Source organism: Delphinus delphis, chromosome 7 (assembly GCF_949987515.2).
Source record: "Delphinus delphis chromosome 7, mDelDel1.2, whole genome shotgun sequence".
NCBI lineage: Eukaryota > Metazoa > Chordata > Mammalia > Artiodactyla > Delphinidae > Delphinus > Delphinus delphis.
The window spans coordinates 44506749-44525670 of NC_082689.1; the positions used below are offsets into that span (position 1 = coordinate 44506749).

General features: G+C 36.4%; 1 protein-coding gene across 1 annotated transcript in view; it reads right to left on the reverse strand.

Moving 5' to 3' along the window:
- ANKAR (ankyrin and armadillo repeat containing) overlaps positions 1 to 18922 on the reverse strand; it is an 85995-nt gene that overhangs the window by 1987 nt on the left and 65086 nt on the right. The window contains exons 17-22 of the mRNA XM_060016449.1: positions 17858 to 17980; positions 7752 to 7910; positions 6928 to 7045; positions 4455 to 4564; positions 2466 to 2662; positions 82 to 128 (exon numbers count right to left, since the gene is read on the reverse strand). Coding sequence (XP_059872432.1) covers positions 82 to 128; positions 2466 to 2662; positions 4455 to 4564; positions 6928 to 7045; positions 7752 to 7910; positions 17858 to 17980 — 754 coding nt within the window. The remainder of the gene's footprint in view (positions 1 to 81; positions 129 to 2465; positions 2663 to 4454; positions 4565 to 6927; positions 7046 to 7751; positions 7911 to 17857; positions 17981 to 18922) is intronic.

The following is an 18922-nucleotide window of genomic DNA, read 5'->3' on the forward strand; positions in this document are numbered from 1 at the left end:
GTAGTCCCTACATTTTGAATTCTTAGAAATGAACAATTATAAAGTGTCAGGGCTAGAAAGTATAAAAGAAAAATCAATTACCTTTTTTAAAGACAGGAATTATGGATGGTCCTCCATTTTTCTCCAGACTAAAAGGAAAACATTTTTATCACAAAAACTAGATATATATAAAGACTTAGTACACCCAGGTACCATGTTCAGTGCCTAATGGTCTAATTTATACATTACCTGTACTAACTATGCATGTTACCTGTAGGTGTTTTATATTCTGTCACTCGTTGACTCGCTTATCACCCAAAACATTTGGAAGAGTAATTCTGCTTGAAGTGATCAAGGAAAGCTCCATGGAAGAAGAGACACTTCAGTTAGACTCTGAAGAAAATAGGTCTTTAAATGGATGAGGTGGGGGGTGGGTATTCCAGATAGAGGGAATAGGATATGAAAAGTTACAATACTATAAAACAGCATGGCAAGTTCAAAGGGCACTAAGTAGTCTGGTGTGATTGGAATTAAAGGTATCTGGAGACATGATGGGAGATAAGCTTGGAGGATAAAGATTAGGTCATTTTATGTATTAATAAGAGAAAATTTAAACTTTATTTTCAAAGCAATGTAATACCTATGAAATGTTTCAAGCCAAAGAATAACAAGGTATACCTAAGTTAATATGATGTGTGTGGCTTTAAAAGAAGTATTATTTTAATCATCATCCTGTACATGTAACATATAAATATGGTATTACACAATTTCCCTGGTAATAAAATGTAAGTCTTGATTAAAGTTAAAATATTAAAACTGCTTATCACAGATGTGTTCCTGGTTAATTTGATGAGGAACATTTGCTGTTGTCAACTTTAATGAGGCACAGGCCCCAATCTATTCAATAGGCCAGCTTCATGGCTATAGGGTTACGTGAAACTAGCTACTCTTAGGCTCAGAGTACTTTCATGGAGGGTCAGTTAACAGTAAAATTATGGCTCTCTACATACTTCAAAATTTATACATCCAAAGACTTCTAATCTGCCATTCTTGGGGCTGAATAGGGGTGTGGGAATAGAGAAGTGGAATATACTCCAAAACAATGATGTTGTGATCCCAACCAAAATCAATCTACTTTATGTTTCCAGTAGTGGAATCAAGGAATATTTTGTGGAACTTAATCTTTTAGTGCATTTCCCATAGTTTCATTTACATCAAATTCCTTTACAGGATTTTTATGAAAATTAAAGGGAATAGTGTATGTAAATGCTCTAAGGAGAGTGCATAGAATTATTATTAGTTATGGGAGTAATTGTTATTTGCTTACCAGTTCCACCTCACTTGGTAGCCATTCCTATAAGTTTACTGACCACTTGTTACTGCTTATAATCCTGAAAGTTGAGTGTTCACAACTCCAGAGGGTGCCATTCACCTTACAGTCATTGTAGATTTGAATGGTTACTACAACCATTTTCCAGGGGATGGCAGTAAAGTGTACTGAGGAAGGGGCATCTTTCTCTAATTCCCAAAAAGTTGCCGTATGGGCTAGCTGTGGGAGTGACTGTAAAATAATACTTCCATTATTTAAACTAATTTTTTGAATTGGTAAATATTACTTTTAACATTGTCAATTAAAGCAATTGTAATTTAGTTTTCCCTGGCTTATTATATAAAATTAGATAATCAGTTTGGGGTTTTCAGTTTTTCAAAGAATTCAAATTAAAGTGACTCTGAAGATATACTCATTTTTCTCTATACTTAAAATTGACTTATAGAACCATGATATGCTGTTGGGTCCTATTCTCTTCTATTATCGTAGAGTTAATAATATATCTTGAGTAGTTCTGTTTCCTATATGTAAATAGCACTATTTGCAGAGATTGTAATTCAGCTACAATTACAGAAGAGAAAATATGTCCATTGTAAGGAGAGTCTCCTCTTCTCTCTTTTTTCAGAAACTTAAGTTCATGATAGAACTATAACACTGAGGCAAAATCATCTGAATAAATGCCTGGCAAACTTTGCCATAACTTGAACCACAGGGTCTGATTTAGCCCTGTTTCTGCCCTGGGAATTTGGCCTAGCTTTGGATCAAGTCTAAGAGTCCCATTTGATGCCAAGGTCATAGTGGCATTCCTGGTTGCCTCAGAGCTCTCAAATGTACCCCAGTCTACCAAAAAATGGCTTCCTGGATCAGACTTGGAGGCAACCAGTCTTCCAGAAACTTTTCTGAAAGGCGGATGAATAATCCTGGCCAGACAGGATCCCCAAGATCAGGTTGTATTCTTGTCTGCACTTACAGTTCTGTTGCTAACTCGGAATTAAAACAGGCTTTGGCAATGGACATTTAGAATGAAGTTTATCCCTTGTTTTACAATGCATAGATTCATAACAAGGACAGTTCCCCGTGTTTGATCTTCCTTAAACTTCCTTAAAAATGCCTCTCAGTAATTTTACTACTGCAACTTCAAATATAGAAACAATACCTTAAGGAAGGAAGTCCCACTCTTTGTTGCATTTGAAATTCCTTTAAAAATGCTGGATTTATACTTGCATCTCTGCTGATATTCTTTGTTATACGAAGGAACTGATTAGGCTTATTCCTGCATTCCTTTAATAAGATTCGGAAAGCATTTGCATTGTAAGTTAAGTAGCCAAGAGCACTGGAGCAAGCCATGCGAACCTAAATGAAGAGGAAACAATTTCTCCTTAACCATTGAGCTTTGTTCTTAAAATATCTAACCCAGTGCTCTCATTAAATATTTCATAGGAAAGTCTCTGTAGCTATGTATAGCAAATATGTATGTCAACTGATGGCACTCTATAGATAGAAGCATAGCAGCAATATTTTTAGGGAAGGCTGTCAATTGCCATTGATTTCTAGTAGTTGTTCTCAGTCCTGACTGCATTTTTAGAATCACCAGGAGTTTAAAAAGAAAAAGCCCACCAACTAAATACAGACTCTCTTAGTAGAATCTGGCATTGTGTATTGTTTTTAAAGAGCCACAGGTGATTCTAATGGGCAGCCCGAGTAAGAATCTTTGAGTTTGAACTAAGACAGTAGGTCTCAGTCTTCATTGTGCATTGGAATCACCTGGATAACTATGAAAATCATGTCTGTATTCCACCCCCTAGAAACTGATTTAATTACTTTGGGGTGCATTGAACTGAACATTGGGACTTTTCAAAACTGCACAGGTGATTGTAATATAGGAAACCAAGTTAGAGAGTATAGCATAAAAGTAAGTTAAAAATAAGCCGTACAGGGAGGCAACTCAATTTTCCACAGCAAAACCAAAGAAACAAGCACAAGTATCAGGCCATGGGACTCCAGAAAAAGTAATTATTTCTTTGAAGGAAATACCCTCTGCATTTGACTCTGAAGTAATTAGGTTGTTCATATAATTAATAAAAGTATATTCCTGGGAAGTTCTTAGGAGAATCTGTTCATGGTGGCATAAGAAATGTCAAAGAAAGGAACATAAACCAGGCCCATGCAGGGTATCAGAAGGTTGACATAGTGCTCTTTACACTGGCATCTGACTGCTGTATATGCCCAAAAATCTTCCACACCTTGAACAGTGGTTCTGGACCAGCAGCCTCAGCTTCTGGGAACTTGTTAAAAATGCAAATTCTAGGGCCTACACCAGATGTATTAGATCAGAAACTTTGTGAATGGAGCCCAGCAGTCTATGGTCTAACAAGTCCTCCAGGTGATTCTGTTGTACCCTAAAGTTGGAGAAATACTGCCTTAGATCCTGTGGGAAAAGCAAAGGAAACACTACTATGTGTAGTAGTGTTTTAGAGGCAAAACACTACTGTGGCCAGCCTGGTCTTCAGGTACCCTCACTCTAACCCTGTTTGGCAGGTAAGGAAAATTTTCCAATGGATTCCACTTTCATTCACTACAAATAATCATAGAAATGACAACGATTTTAATTATAAAATATTTTATAAATAATTATAAATTTCTGTATTATCCATGTACTTATTTGTAGACTGAATCTTAAAGATTGAAGTTAAAATGAATTTGCACATTTTGTGGAAACCACAATTGTGAATGGCAAATGTATTACTAGAAAAATAACCAAATTTTGAGTCAGTAATATGAACATTTTTTTTTTTTTTTAGGTATTTCTTTATTTTTTTTTAATTTTTTTTTTTGTGGTACGCGGGCCTCTCACTGCTGTGGCCTCTCCCATTGCGGAGCTCAGGCTCCGGATGCGCAGGCTCAGCGGCCATGGCTCACGGGCCCAGCCGCTCCGCGGCATGTGGGATCTTCCCGGACCGGGGCACGAACCCATGTCCCCTGCATCAGCAGGCAGACTCTCACCACTGCGCCACCAGGGAAGCCCAATATGAACTATTATATGAGACTCAACCTGTGGAGAAATTAGCCTGCAGAAGTGAGAGAGAGGCAAATTATATTTTAGAATACTCTATTTTCAAATTCATTATTATTATTATTTTTTTACCTCTTCTTGCCTTGAGTACAAATGATAGCAGAGCCGTTGGATTGTCCCTAATGTGGTAAATGCTTCTGGAATACCACCTCTAGAATGAGCCAGAGTAGCTATTAAATTCCCTATAAATTAAACAAGAAAAAAATGCCTGTGTTATTTAATTGGTATAAACTGATATACTGTGCTTTCATTCACTTGCATATATTAAAGTATTAAAAAAGGTTTGAGGGACTTCCCCGGTGGTCCAGTGGTTAAGACTTCACCTTCCAATGCACGGGGTGCGGGTTAGATCCCTGGTCGGGGAGCTAAGATCCCACATGCCTTGCGGCCAAAAAACCAAAACATAAAACAGAAGCAATACTGTAACAAATTCAATAAAGACTTTAAAAATGGTCTACATCAAAAAAATCTTTAAAGAGGTTTAAGTCTCAAGACATCTCTATTAATGAAGACCTGCTGAGAAAAAGCATGTGTGTTAAATATAGAATAAACTTTCCCCAAAATTATGGTTTGGTTTTCTGTCACAAATAGTAAAAGTTAAATAGGTTTATTTAAGAGTGGGGAATTTTGAAAAATCAGAGGTTTTCTTCCTCTTGGCTTCAGAATATATTTTGTTTTGAGCTTTTATGGTTTGTTTGTTTTAATGACTATGAACATAATGTTTGAACTACTGTAAGAAAATTTAATGTCCTTTTTGCAATTCAGATGGCTTTGAGTTCAGGGCTTAATGGTATTTTAAAACCAAGTAATGTATTACTTATTGAAGTTTATGATCATTGAAGTTCTTGCCATAAAAAGAAATGTTTTGAGATTGAAGTAATAAACTGATCTAGTAATTAAAGAAATGTGCAGCTACGAACTTAAGATTGTTTCATTCGAATTCGTGTTTTATTTTTAGAGCTTCCGTGTGATATTCTTTCACAGTATTGTTGCTGTGTTGGAATAGGTGTAACACAAATTTTAAGACATAAATGTATTTTTACATTTGTGGATGGATACTTTATTGAGGTATTAACTGAGTTTTTGTTCTCCTTGTATTTTTTTCCAGCCTCCATTATAAGCCAGGAAGCCCTTTGTATTTATTGCCTCAGGATGAGGAGGGCTGGGTTGTATGGCCTAGAGCAAAAATTGTCTAAAGATAACCTTTCTTTCAGGCTTATATTTTCAAAAGCCTGAGTTTATAGAAGGCATTATGCCAGGGGGAAGGGACAGAGGAGTCTTTAAAGATAGGGAGTAAGAAATGGGGAACCAATGGGGAAGGGCAGAGAATCTAAGACTAAAACAGAGATAGCAGGAGCTTTTAGTGAAGAATGGCTAAGTGGTGTACATAGGAAAACTGGACACTTGGCAACAGACATCTCAGTCTCTGCAAAACTTTATGCTTTTGGAACATCTGGAAACCATATCAACTTGGACTTGAGCATGTCATTTATTTTACATTATACCTGAGGCCTGAATATCTGGCTTTGCTTGAGATACCCCAGACATGCATATGGCTCTGGAGATGCATATGACTCCAGTGGTGGAGTGCAGAGAAAGCCTAATAATTTTTGAGATTGTTTCTACCAGCCTGGGAAAATTAATATTTGAAAGCTAGAATAATATGGCATTTCTTGCACAGAAGAGTTTGTAAAATTGAAACCCACTACAATTGTTTTTCAGAGTCATAGAATTACTACGACATTGAATTAAGAATGTTATTTAGATAAAAACATATTTAATAACTTCTTTTAAACATGTATTTTTCCTAGTTTTCATCAGAAAGTTTTTGTTTGCTTGAATTTACCTTCCATGCCAAGTAAATACACTCCATAAAAATGTAATTTTATGGCAGCAAGTGGAGATTCCTTCACTGTGTTCAGTAATCCATTTCAGTTAAAAAAACAAATACTTTATTTTTTGGTAGTTGTCACTCCATATGGCTGTCGTTTTGATACTGTTTTATGTTGTACTGAGCATGATAGATCAAGAGAACTAATGTATTGATCATCTGGAGAGTTAGGTCTAGATAGACATAGTTACACAATTAGCACTAACTATGTCAAGAACTCTGTTGGACCATTTTGCTTTGCTGTATTGGATAGCAACGTAGAGAACTCTTAAATATTAGACAAATATGCACAATTAGTCAAAAGGAAACCAGACAGAGGTTATCAGTATAAATCTGCCAGTATTATTATAAAGCAGTGTACAAATTTTGTTGTTGGTAGCTCATAGTTGAATTCTCATCTTACATTCTGGAAAAAGTAATTAGGGGTTCAAAAAAGTAATTAGGAAATCAGAAAGGTTCTATTTGGGGTGCACAGTAGTCTTTCATTGTTCCATGTAGCCTTAACTCTGGAGTTCCGTGTAGACTTATATGAGTTCATTCTTCAAACTGTGTGACAGAATATCAGGCTTATTATTTTATTATTGCTCAGATTACCAAAAAAATTTTTTGTAAACAGTTTTAGGTGGATATGATTAGCTTCTAGTTATTTCTTACCTGTCAAGGCAATAGTAGTGGAATGAACTGAATACAGACTATCAACTAAAATAGTAACACCTCTTGCAGTCAAAGTAATGTGGTCCACATCTATAATGACTTTAGCTAATATAATAATCTAAAAACAAAAAAGAGGCATAGAATCATTAAACATTTTCTACTCAGCTTCTGTAATTAACCTTTTATTTCTGAGGGGATACTTCTCGGAAAAGTAAGAGGGGTAATTTGGTATGATTCAATGAGAAGCGAGCTGTGTGGGGAGGACCTAGAGTACATATCCCTATCTGATCACTGCAGTGACCATCGTAGGCTGTATTATTCTTTCTACGACGTTTGCAACTTTTGCATTGTTGAAGTATGGGTTCATAGAAAATACTTCTAAAGGTCATAGGATAGAAAAAGAAGAATAAGACCAAGAAGAATCCAGATACATAAGGTTGTCTACATGGTTGAAGAATTAGGTGATCAGCTAAAGATCTGCAGTTAGAAAACTTGTCTTGGACACTACCATGTTTCTCTACCTATTTCCTTGTAAAATAGGGTTGATGAAAATAATACTATATTTCTATCAATCTGATAGGGTTGTTATAAGCATCAGATGAGATATAAAGACAAAAGTGCCTTGTGACTTGTAAAATTCTATATAAATGAAGAAATCCTCATAGATAATGGAGTTTTTATGAAGTGAGGAAGGGACTGGTGTCAAAAATACTGTAAATTTTACAAAAGCAGTAAACGTTTTTCCAGATCCAAAGTTTATTCTAATTTTTCAGTTTTCACTAAAAAGACATATTGATTTGAAGTTTTAACCTTCAATTTTATACCTGAAAAGCTGCCATTGCCTTCTCAGTTTCAAATGTTGATTCAAGAAAAGGTTCAAAAGTTGATATGGTTATTATTCCACTTTCCAATATTAAGTATTGTTGAAAGCGACTATTGAAGGCAAAAAGGGTTAACGCATAGCCTGCTCTTAAACAAATATCCTAGAAATAGGAGAAACATGCATTATCTTTAACTTACTTCATTTGTCATGTTACTCAAGGGTAATACGTTTTGAATTCTTGCATATTAAGATACATTTCATTCGTATCTCTGGGAGTAAAATATGACATTATTGGGGAAAACAGATAATAGAGTTACCCCAGAATGTTACTGAACAGATAAAACAGAGAATTAGGTTGTGGTATCAAGGAGAAGAAAAGAGAAAAATTTTAGTTTTTAAATGGAATGTTAGATTACTGATTATGCAAATGAATACCTAAATGGTAATAGGAAACTCCACAATTTCATTAACCTTCAACTTTTGTTTCAACATATTTTTCTTTCAATATTTTGAAATAGAGCTGATAAATCAAAACTTCTCTTGTATAGCATGATATATATTGAATTTTATGCATTGTGAGATATCTGTCATTTCTTAAAATAAGTACAAATTTTACAAAAATTCTACTGTACTATATTCTAAGGGAGAATAAAAGAAAAATGATTTCCTTTTAAAAATCGCATTTTAACATTCTGGGAGTGGGCAAACAGAGCAAAAGGCAATTCTCCCTTTGGCAGTCCACTTGCCAAAGATTAACAAGTATGGTCCATCTTCTAGAAAGACCCAAAAGATACAATCCTATCACTAAATCTTATTTATAATATTTTATTTGAACATAGTAGTACAGAGAGAGAGAACCATTAATCTTAGTGTGAGAGAACCATTAATCTTAGTGAGTTTTCTTCTGCTGCTCTTAATCATATAAAAATGCTATAGGTACATACTGAAATATTTACAGATAAAATTATATGATGCCTGAGATTTGCTTCAAAAGTACTATAGGGGAATTGAGGGAATATATAACTAAGATTGACCATGAGTTGATAACTGCTGAAGCTAGGTCATGGGAATATTTGAGTTCACTATGCTACTTTGTCGTTCTTTTTCTGATTGAAATTTTCAATAATAAAAATTATGTACTGGTGCGGCTCCCGAGAGCTCATAGCACAGGAGCAGAGCAAGCACCGCCGAGGCCCCGGGCCCCAGGCGGCAGCAGCGGCGGCCGGGATGGCAGGGCAGGAGCCGGTGGCCTGAACACTCTCTGCAGTCCCTCTCCTGGGTCTTCATGGGCCTCAACTGCCCCAGCCTCCAACTTTTCCGCCCTCTCCCTTCCCTCCCGCAAAACTCCAGCAACAAAGAAAAGTAGTCTGAGAGGGAGTGGTGACACGTGTCGTCGCCCCTCCTCGCCCATGAAGGCCAGGACTTACTGAAAAATTAGAAAGGAGAGGACGCAGATAGCAGAAGCAAGAAGAACTACAATCCTGCAGCCTGTGGAACAAAAACCACATTCACAGAAAGACAGACAAGATGAAAAGGGAGAGGGCTATGTACCAGATGAAGGAACAAGATAAACCCCCAGAAAAACAAATGAATGAAGTGGAGATAGGCAACCTTCCAGAAAAAGAATTCAGAATAATGATAGTGAAGATGATCCAGGACCTTGGAAAAAAAATGGAGGCAAAGATCAAGAAGACGCAAGAAATGTTTAACAAACACCTAGAAGAATTAAAGAACAAACAAAAAGAGATGAACAATACAATAACTGAAATGAAAACTACACCAGAAGGAATCAATAGCAGAATAACTGAGGCAGAAGAACGGATAAGTGACCTGGAAGACAGAATGGTGGAATTCACTGCTGTGGAACGGAATAAAGAAAAAAGAATGAAAAGAAATAAAGACAGCCTAAGAGACCTCTGAGACAACATTAAACGCAACAACATTCGCATTATAGGGGTCCCAGAAGGAAAAGAGAGAGAGAAAGGACCAGAGAAAATATTTGAAAAGATTATAGTCGAAAACTTCCCTAACATGGGAAGGGAAATAGCCACCCAGTCCAGGAAGCGCAGCAATTCCCGTACAGGATAAACCCAAGGAGAAACACGCCAAGACACATAGTAATCAAATTGGCAAAAATTATTGAATGCAGCAAGGGAAAAACGACAACATACAAGGGAATTCCCATAAGGTTAACAACTGATTTCTCAGCAGAAACTCTACAAGTCAGAAGGGAGTGGCATGATATACTTAAAGTGATGAAAGGGAAGAACCTACAACCAAGATTACTCTACCTGGCAAGTATCTCATTCAGATTCGATAGAGAAATCAAAAGCTTTACAGACAAGCAAAAGCTAAGAGAATTCAGCACCACCAAACCAGCTCTACAACAAATGCTAAAGGAACTTCTCTAAGTGGGAAACACAAGAGAAGAAAAGGACCTACAAAAACAAACCCAAAACAATTAAGAAAATGGTCATAAGAACATACATATCGATAATTACCTTAAACCTGAATGTATTAAATGCTTCAATCAAAAGACACAGGCTTGCTGAATGGATACAAAAACAAGAACCATATATATGCTGTCTACAAGAGACCCACTTCAGACCTAGGGACACATACAGACTGAAAGTGAGGGGATGGAAAAAGATATTCCATGCAAGGGGAAATCAAAAGAAAGCTGGAGTAGCAATACTCATATCAGATAAAATAGACTTTAAAATAAAGAATGTTACAAGAGACAAGGAAGGACACTACAAAATGATCAAGGGATCAATCCAAGAAGAAGATATAACAATTATAAATGTATATGCACCCAACATAGGAGCACCTCAATACATAAGGCAACTGCTAACAGCTATAAAAGAGGAACTCGACAGTAACGCAGTAATAGTGGGAGACTTTAACACCTTACTTACAGCAATGGACAGATCATCCAAAATGAAAATAATTAAGGAAACCGAAGCTTTAAATGACACAATAGACCAGAGAGATTTAATAGATATTTATAGGACATTCCATCCAAAAACAGCTGATTACACTTTCTTTTCACATGAGCACGGAACATTCTCCAGGATAGATCACATCTTGGGTCACGAATCAAGCCTCAGTAAAGTTAAGAAAATTGAAGTCATATCAGGCATCTTCTCTGACCACAACGCTATGGGATTAGAAATGAATTACAAGGAAAAAAACCGTAAAAAACACATGGAGGCTAAACAATACGTTACTAAATAATCAAGAGGTCACTGAAGAAATCAAAGAGGAAATCAAACAATACCTAGAGACAAGTGACAATGAAAACATGAAAATCCAAAACCTATGGTATGCAGCAAAAGCAGTTTTAAGAGGGAAATTTATAGCTATACAAGCCTACCTCAAGAAACAAGAAAAATCTCAAATAAACAATCTAACCTTACACCTAAAAGAACTAGAGAAAGAAGAACAAACAAAACCCAAAGTTAGCAGAAGGAAAGAAATCATAAAGATCAGAGCAGAAATAAATGAAATAGAAACAAAGAAAACAATAGCAAAGATCAATAAAACTAAAAGCTGGTTCTTTGAAAAGATAAACAAAATTGATAAACCATTAGTGAGACTCATCAAAAAAAGAGGAGAGTACTCAAATCAATAAAATTAGAAATGAAAAAGGAGAAGTTACAACAGACACCGCAGAAATACAAAGCATCCTAAGAGACTACTACAAGCAACTCTATGCCAATAAAATGGACAACCTGGAAGAAATGGACAAATTCTTAGAAAGGTATAACCTCCCAAGACTGAACCAGGAAGAAACAGAAAATATGAACAGACTAATCACAAGGAATGAAATTGAAACTGTTATTAAAAATCTTCCAACAAACCAAAGTCCAGGACCACATGGCTTCACAGGTGAATTCTATCAAACATTAGAGAAGAGCTAACACCCATCCTTCTCAAACTCTTCCAAAAAATTGCAGAGGAAGGAACACTCCCAAACTCATTCTGTGAGGCCACCATCACCCTGATACCAAAACCAGATACTACAAAAAAAAGAAAATTACAGACCAATATCACTGATGAATATAGAGGCAAAACTCCTCAACAACATACTAGCAAACAGAATCCAACAACACAATAAAAGGATCATACATCATGACCAAGTGGGATTTATCCCAGGGATGCAAGGATTCCTCAATATATGCAAATCAATCAATGTGATACACCATATTAACAAATTGAAGAAGAAAAATGATCATCTCAGTAGATGCAGAAAAAGCTTTTGACAAAATTCAATACCCATTTATGACAAAAATTCTCCAGAAAGTGGGCATAGAGGGAACCTACCTCAACATAATAAAGGTGATATATGACAAACCCACAGCAAACATCATTCTCAATGGTGAAAAACTGAAAGCATTTCCTCTAAGATCAGGAAGGAGATAAGGAAGTCCACTCTTGCCACTATTATTCAACATAGTTTTGGAAGTCCTAGCCATGGCAATCAGAGAAGAAAAAGAAATAAAAGAAATACAAATTGGAAAAGAAGAAGTAAAACTGTCACTGTTTTCAGGTGACATGATACTATACATAGAGAATCCTAAAAATGCCACCAGAAAACTACTAGAGCTAATCGATGGATTTGGTAAAGTTGCAGGATACAAAATTAATGCACAGAAATCTCTTGCATTCCTATACACTAATGATGAAAAATCTGAAAGAGAAATTAAGGAAACACTCCCATTTACCATTGCAACAAAAAGAATAAAATACCTAGGAATAAACCTACCTCGGGAGACAAAAGAGCTGTATGCAGAAAACTCTAAGACGCTGATGAAAGAAATTAAAGATGATACCAACAGATGGAGAGATATATCATGTTCTTGGATTGGAAGAATCAACATTGTGAAAATGACTATACTACCCAAAGCAATCTACAGATTCAATGCAATCCCTATCAAATTACCAATGGCATTTTTTACCATTGGTAGAACTAGAACAAAAAATCTTAAAATTTGTATGGAGACACAAAAGACCCCGAATAGCCAAAGCAGTCTTGAGGGAAAAAAGTGTAACAGGAGGAATCAGACTCCCTGACTTCAGACTATACTACAGAGCTACAGTAATCAAGACAATATGGTACTGGAACAAACACAGAAACATAGATCAATGGAACAAGATAGAAAGCCCAGAAATAAACCCATGCACCTTTGGTCAACTAATCTACGACAAAGGAGGCAAGGATATACAATGAAGAAAAGATAGTCTCTTCAATAAGTGGTGCTGGGAAAACTGGACAGCTACATGTAAAAGAATGAAATTAGAACACTCCCTAACACGATACACAAAAATAAACTCAAAATGGATTAGAGACCTAAATGTAAGACCGGACACTATAAAACTCTTAGAGGAAAACTTAGGAAGAACACTCTTTGACATAAATCACAGAAAGATCTTTTTTGATTCACCTCCTAGAGTAATGAAAATAAAAATAAACAAATGGGACCTAATGAAACTTCGAAGCTTTTGCACAGCAAAGGAAACCATAAACAAGACCAAAAGACAACCCTCAGAATGGGAGAAAATATTTGCAAACGAATCAATGGACAAAGGATTAATCTCCAAAATATATAAGCAGCTCAATATTAAAGAAACAAACAACCCAATCGAAAAATGGGCAGAAGACCTAAATAGACATTTCTCCAAAGAAGACATACAGATGGCCAAGAAGCACATGAAAATCTGTTCAACATCACTAATTATTAGAGAAATGCAAATCAAAACTACAATGAGGTATCACCTCACACCAGTTAGAATGGGCATCATCAGGAAGTCTACAAACAACAAACGTGGAGAGGGTGTGGAGAAAAGGGAACCATCTTGCACTGTTGGTGGAAATGTAAATTGATACAGCCACTATGGAGAACAGTATGGAGGTTCCTTAAAAAACTAAAAATAGAACTACCATATGACCCAGCAATCCCACTACTGGGCATATACGCAGAGAAAACCATAATTCAAAAAGACACATGCACCCCAATGTGCATTGCAGCACTATTTACAATAGCCAGGACATGGAAGCAAGCTAAATGCCCATTGACAGATGAATGGATAAAGAAGATGTGGTACATATATACAATGGAATATTACTCAGCCATAAAAAGGAATGAAATTGGGTCATTTGTTGAGACATGGATGGATCTAGAGACTGTCATACAGAGTGAAGTAAGTCAGAAAGAGAAAAACAAATATCGTATATTAACATGTATGTGGAACCTAGAAAAATGGTACCGATGAACCGGTTTGCAGGACAGAAGTTGAGACACAGATGTAGAGAACAAACGTATGGATACCAAGGGGGGAAAGCCGCGGGGAGGTGCGGATGGTGGTGTGCTGAATTGGGCGATTGGGATTGACATGTATACACTGATGTGTATAAAACTGATGACTAATAAGAACCTGCTGTATAAAAAAAATAAATAAAATAAAACTCAAAAGTTAACAAAAAAAATATGTACTTACAAAATAGTCACCTGGTCACAGGCAAGAAGAAAAGTATTAGGTACAAAGGAATAGTGTCCAGACAGTGAAGCAGGTGGTAACAATCTTGGAGGAAAAGTAGAATGATTGAGAGTGGAACGGGCAGTAGAAGGAAAGGGAGAAGATGGGTGTCCCTGAGGAATAGGGTAATGAGAGTAAAGTGTGGAAGGAACAGAGTGGAGAAGGAAGAAATGTAGTTTAGAAAGTCAGTCAGACATGAATCTCTCATCCTATTTTTGCCCATATTACAGCAGCACTTCTCCATCTTTTTGTGTACTGCACTAGAGTAAAATTCTGTATTTAAAAAAATTAATGCAATGACTTCATTTCTCCCCCTTACAATCCTTATTCCTTCCTCAAAATCTCCCAGAACTGAGAGAGACATAGTTGGCAATTTTCTCCCCTTATTGCTAAATGCACTGTAGATAACAAAAGTTTGGCAGTTTCTCTATTTCTCTAGGGCTAGTGTGGCCCATGGACCAGTGTTAGTCCACAAAAATCTTTGACAACAGGATTATAGAAACTGAGAATAGATATTTAAAAGAAACAGCTCTTCCTTAGAGTTAAATACCAATTAATAAATTAATAAAGAAGGGAATTCTTTTTTATAATCGCCATTAGGCAGATGCCAGAGTAATTATTATTACATCAGTGGATCCTAAAATTGGTGAGCAAAAGTACGATGCAAAACAGAATATTTCCATAGTCTCAAAGCGTCTCACCTCAAGATACTTGTTAATTAGAGTGAAGTAAGTCAGAAAGAGAAAGACAAATACCGTATGCTAACACATATATATGGAATTTAAGAAAAAAAAAATGTCATGAAGAACCTAGGCGTAAGACAGGAATAAAGACACAGACCTACTGGAGAACGGACTTGAGGATATGGGGAAGGGGGAAGGGTGAGCTGTGACAGGGCGAGAGAGAGGCATGGACATATATACACTAACAAACGTAAAGTAGATAGCTAGTGGGAAGCAGCCGCATAGCACACGGAGATCAGCTCGGTGCTTTGTGACCGCCTGGAGGGGTGGGATAGGGAGGGTGGGAGGGAGGGAGACGCAAGAGGGAAGAGATATGGGAACATATGTATATGTATAACTGATTCACTTTGTTATAAAGCAGAAACTAACACACCATTGTAAAGCAATTATACCTCAATAAAGATGTTAAAAAAAAGATACTTGTTAATTACAAAGGGAAGAACAATAACTTTACAGTGGAGAAATATGCCAGACACCACTTTAATCAGGCACCCAAAGTTAACATTGCCAGTTATAAGGTATATCAACGTGTACCCCCTGAAATGATGCACGGGGAAAGTGAGTGAAGACTACGGTATTCTTGCCAAAATGCATAACCTCAGTTTAACTGTGAGAAACATCAGATAAATTGAGGGACATTCTACGAAATAACTGGCCTGGACTCATCAAAAATATCACAATCATGAAAGACAGAAAATCATGGAAGACAAAGGACTGAGTGTCACAGATTAAAGGAGACTAAAGAGACATGATAATTAGATGCAATGTGGGATCCTGGATTGAATTCTGGAATAGGAAAAGGACATTGGTGAGAAACTGGCAAAATTTAAAATGAAGTCTGCAGATAAGCTAATACTATTGTATCGATGTTAATTTCCTGGTTGACATCCAGGATAGCTATATGAAGGATAGCCAGAACACTCTGTACTATTTTTGCAAATTTATGGAAAGTCTAAAATTATTTCAAAATTTAAAATTTGGTTGCTTTAGGGACTTCCCTGGTGGCGCAGTGGTTAGGAGTCCGCCTGCCAATGCAGGGAACACGGGTTCAAGCCCTGGTCCGGGAAGATCCCACATGCTGCGGAGCAACTAAGCCCATGTGCCACAACTGCTGAGCCTGCGCTCTAGAGCCCACATGCCACAACTTCTGAGGCCCACATGCCCAGAGCCCGTGCTCTGCAACAAAGAGAAACCACCGTAATGAGAGGCCCCCCCAAAGAGTGACCCCTGCTCACCGCAACTAGAGAAAGCTCGCGCACAACAACGAAGAACCAACGCAGCCATAAATAAATACATACATACATTTGGTTGCTTTAAAATTATTTCCCCGTAACAGATTGCTGCATAAAAGGCTATTCCTTTATTACAAATAGTTTGAGAACCACCACTCTAGAATACTGGGTAAGAAGTGGATGACTGAGTTTTGAAAGGTCATAAAATTAGGCTAAAGTTTGATGCATCCAAAAACATTTGTTTTTTGTCTCTTCACCAAGCATTAAAATTGCTACATTTCAGAATGGGAGAAAATATTTGCAGGTGAAGCAACTGACAAAGGATTAATCTGCAAAATATACAAGCAGCTCATGCAGCTCAATATCAAAATAACAAACAACCCAATTCAAAACTGGGCAGAAGACCTAAATAGACATTTCTCCAAAGAAGACATACAGATTGCCAACAAACACATGAAAGGATGCTCAACATCACTAATCATTAGAGAAATGCAAATCAAAACTACAGTGAAGTATCACCTCACACAGGTCAGAATGGCCATCATCAAAAAATCTATAAACAACAAATGCTGGAGAGGGTGTGGAGAAAAGGGAACCCTCTTGCACTGTTGGTGGGAATGTAAACTGATACAGCCACTATGGAGAACAGTATGGAGGTTCCTTAAAAAACTAAAAATAGAACTACCATATGACCCAGCAATCCCACTACTGGGCATATACCTTGAGAAAACCATAATTCAAAAAGAGTCATGTACCACAATATTCACTGCAGCTCTCTTTATAATAGCCAGGACATGGAAGTAACCTAAGTGTCCATCAACAGATGAATGGATAAAGAAGATGTGGCACATATATACAATGGAATATTACTCAGCCATAAAAAGAAACGAAATTGAGTTATTTGTAGTGAGGTGGATGGATCTAGAGTCTGTCATACAGAGTGAAGTATGTCAGAAAGAGAAAAACAAATACTGTAAGCTAACACATATATATGGAATCTAAAAAAAAAAAAGTGGTTCTGATGAACGTAGGGGCAGGATAGCAATAAAGATGCAGTCGTAGAGAATGGACTTGAGGACACAGGGAGGGGGAAGGGTAAGCTGGGACAAAGTGAGAGAGTAGCATTGACATATATACACCACCAAATGTAAAATAGATAGCTAATGGGAAGCAGCTGCATAGCACAGGGAGCTCAGCTCGGTGCTCTGTGACCACCTAGAGGGGTGGGATAGGGAGGGTGGGAGGGAGACACAAGAGGGAGGGGATATATATACATATAGCTGATTCATTTTGTTATACAGCAGAAACTAATACAACATTGTAAATCAATTATACTCCAATAAAGATATTAAAAAAATGAGACTCTGCACATTAAAAAAAATTGTTTTATTTCAAGATGAAATATGACAACTATGAAAAATATGGGACAATATTATTCCATCATTACAAACTAACAACCCACCAAAGAGATTTTACATTTCTTAAATAATACATTTGAATATTGCCATGAAAAAAACTTGATGAAATTTTGAGGATGTAGTCTAAAAATCATTTTCTTCTAAATGAGCTCTAATATTTTGTATAGTTATTACCTTATCTTGTGTGTGAAGAAGATAAAGGACATCAGCATAATTAAATCCTTCATTTTCTTGTAATTCATTCTGTAACTGATCATTCCTTAGGACAATGCATGCCAAGGAAAATGCCACTTCAACCTAAAAATGTGATTTTCAAAAATTATTTTTCACTCATGGTTTATCAAATGACATATTTCATTATACAAATATTTATATAGGATATACCAATTCAAAGATACCATAAAATCCATTAATTCCATCTCTCTGACTAGTATTTAGAGAGTGGCATTTACAACTTCTGCAGAAATGTCCCTTATAATTTTTAACAGCTGAGAAAATATCCTTCTGTGTGCTGCACAATCACAAAGCTTCATTTGAGGGCATAGCGGGAGGCAACAAGGGCCTGCAGGACATGTGAAGAAGTTTCTCTTAAGTGCATAGTTGCATTCCTTCTACATCTAAAAAAAGGTTTTTTTAATTTCCTAGCATGAATTATAAAGCTGTTCTGAACTGCTTGTTAGCTACTGACCATTGAATTAATTGAAGCAAAACACTGGCAGGTAGACCTGAGGAAGTTTTCCTCTTCTAGCTCTGGAGTCATTTAAGGAGGTTGCTAATGAACCTTGTTTATTATTGGGCTCAGTAGACAAATTTTTAAAGCACTACACCATGCATTTCTATGAAAAGTGTGAATTTGAAAAGCATGATTATTATTGCAAAATTACTATAGAATCTTACTTGAGGAAAAGTATTAAAATGTATTTATGTTTTGTTTTAACAAGTTTAAGAACTCAGTGAAAATGTATACTGAAATACAGATAGATGCAGTTGAAGTAAACTGGCCATGAAAATGCACATTTTAAAATAAAAATGTATTTTTATGTGGCATTTTCCTTCATCTTGTGAAATTTATTTGTACTTTAAAAGTCGTTGCAGTTTTTATGTATAATTCAAGCCAAAAAATTGCTAGCATATGCCTCTTCTTTTTGTTTCCCCAATCAACTCCTGTAATGAAATAATCTCTTTCACAGCAAGAAAAGCCAGATAACTTATGACATCTTTTCTGATAATAAACACATT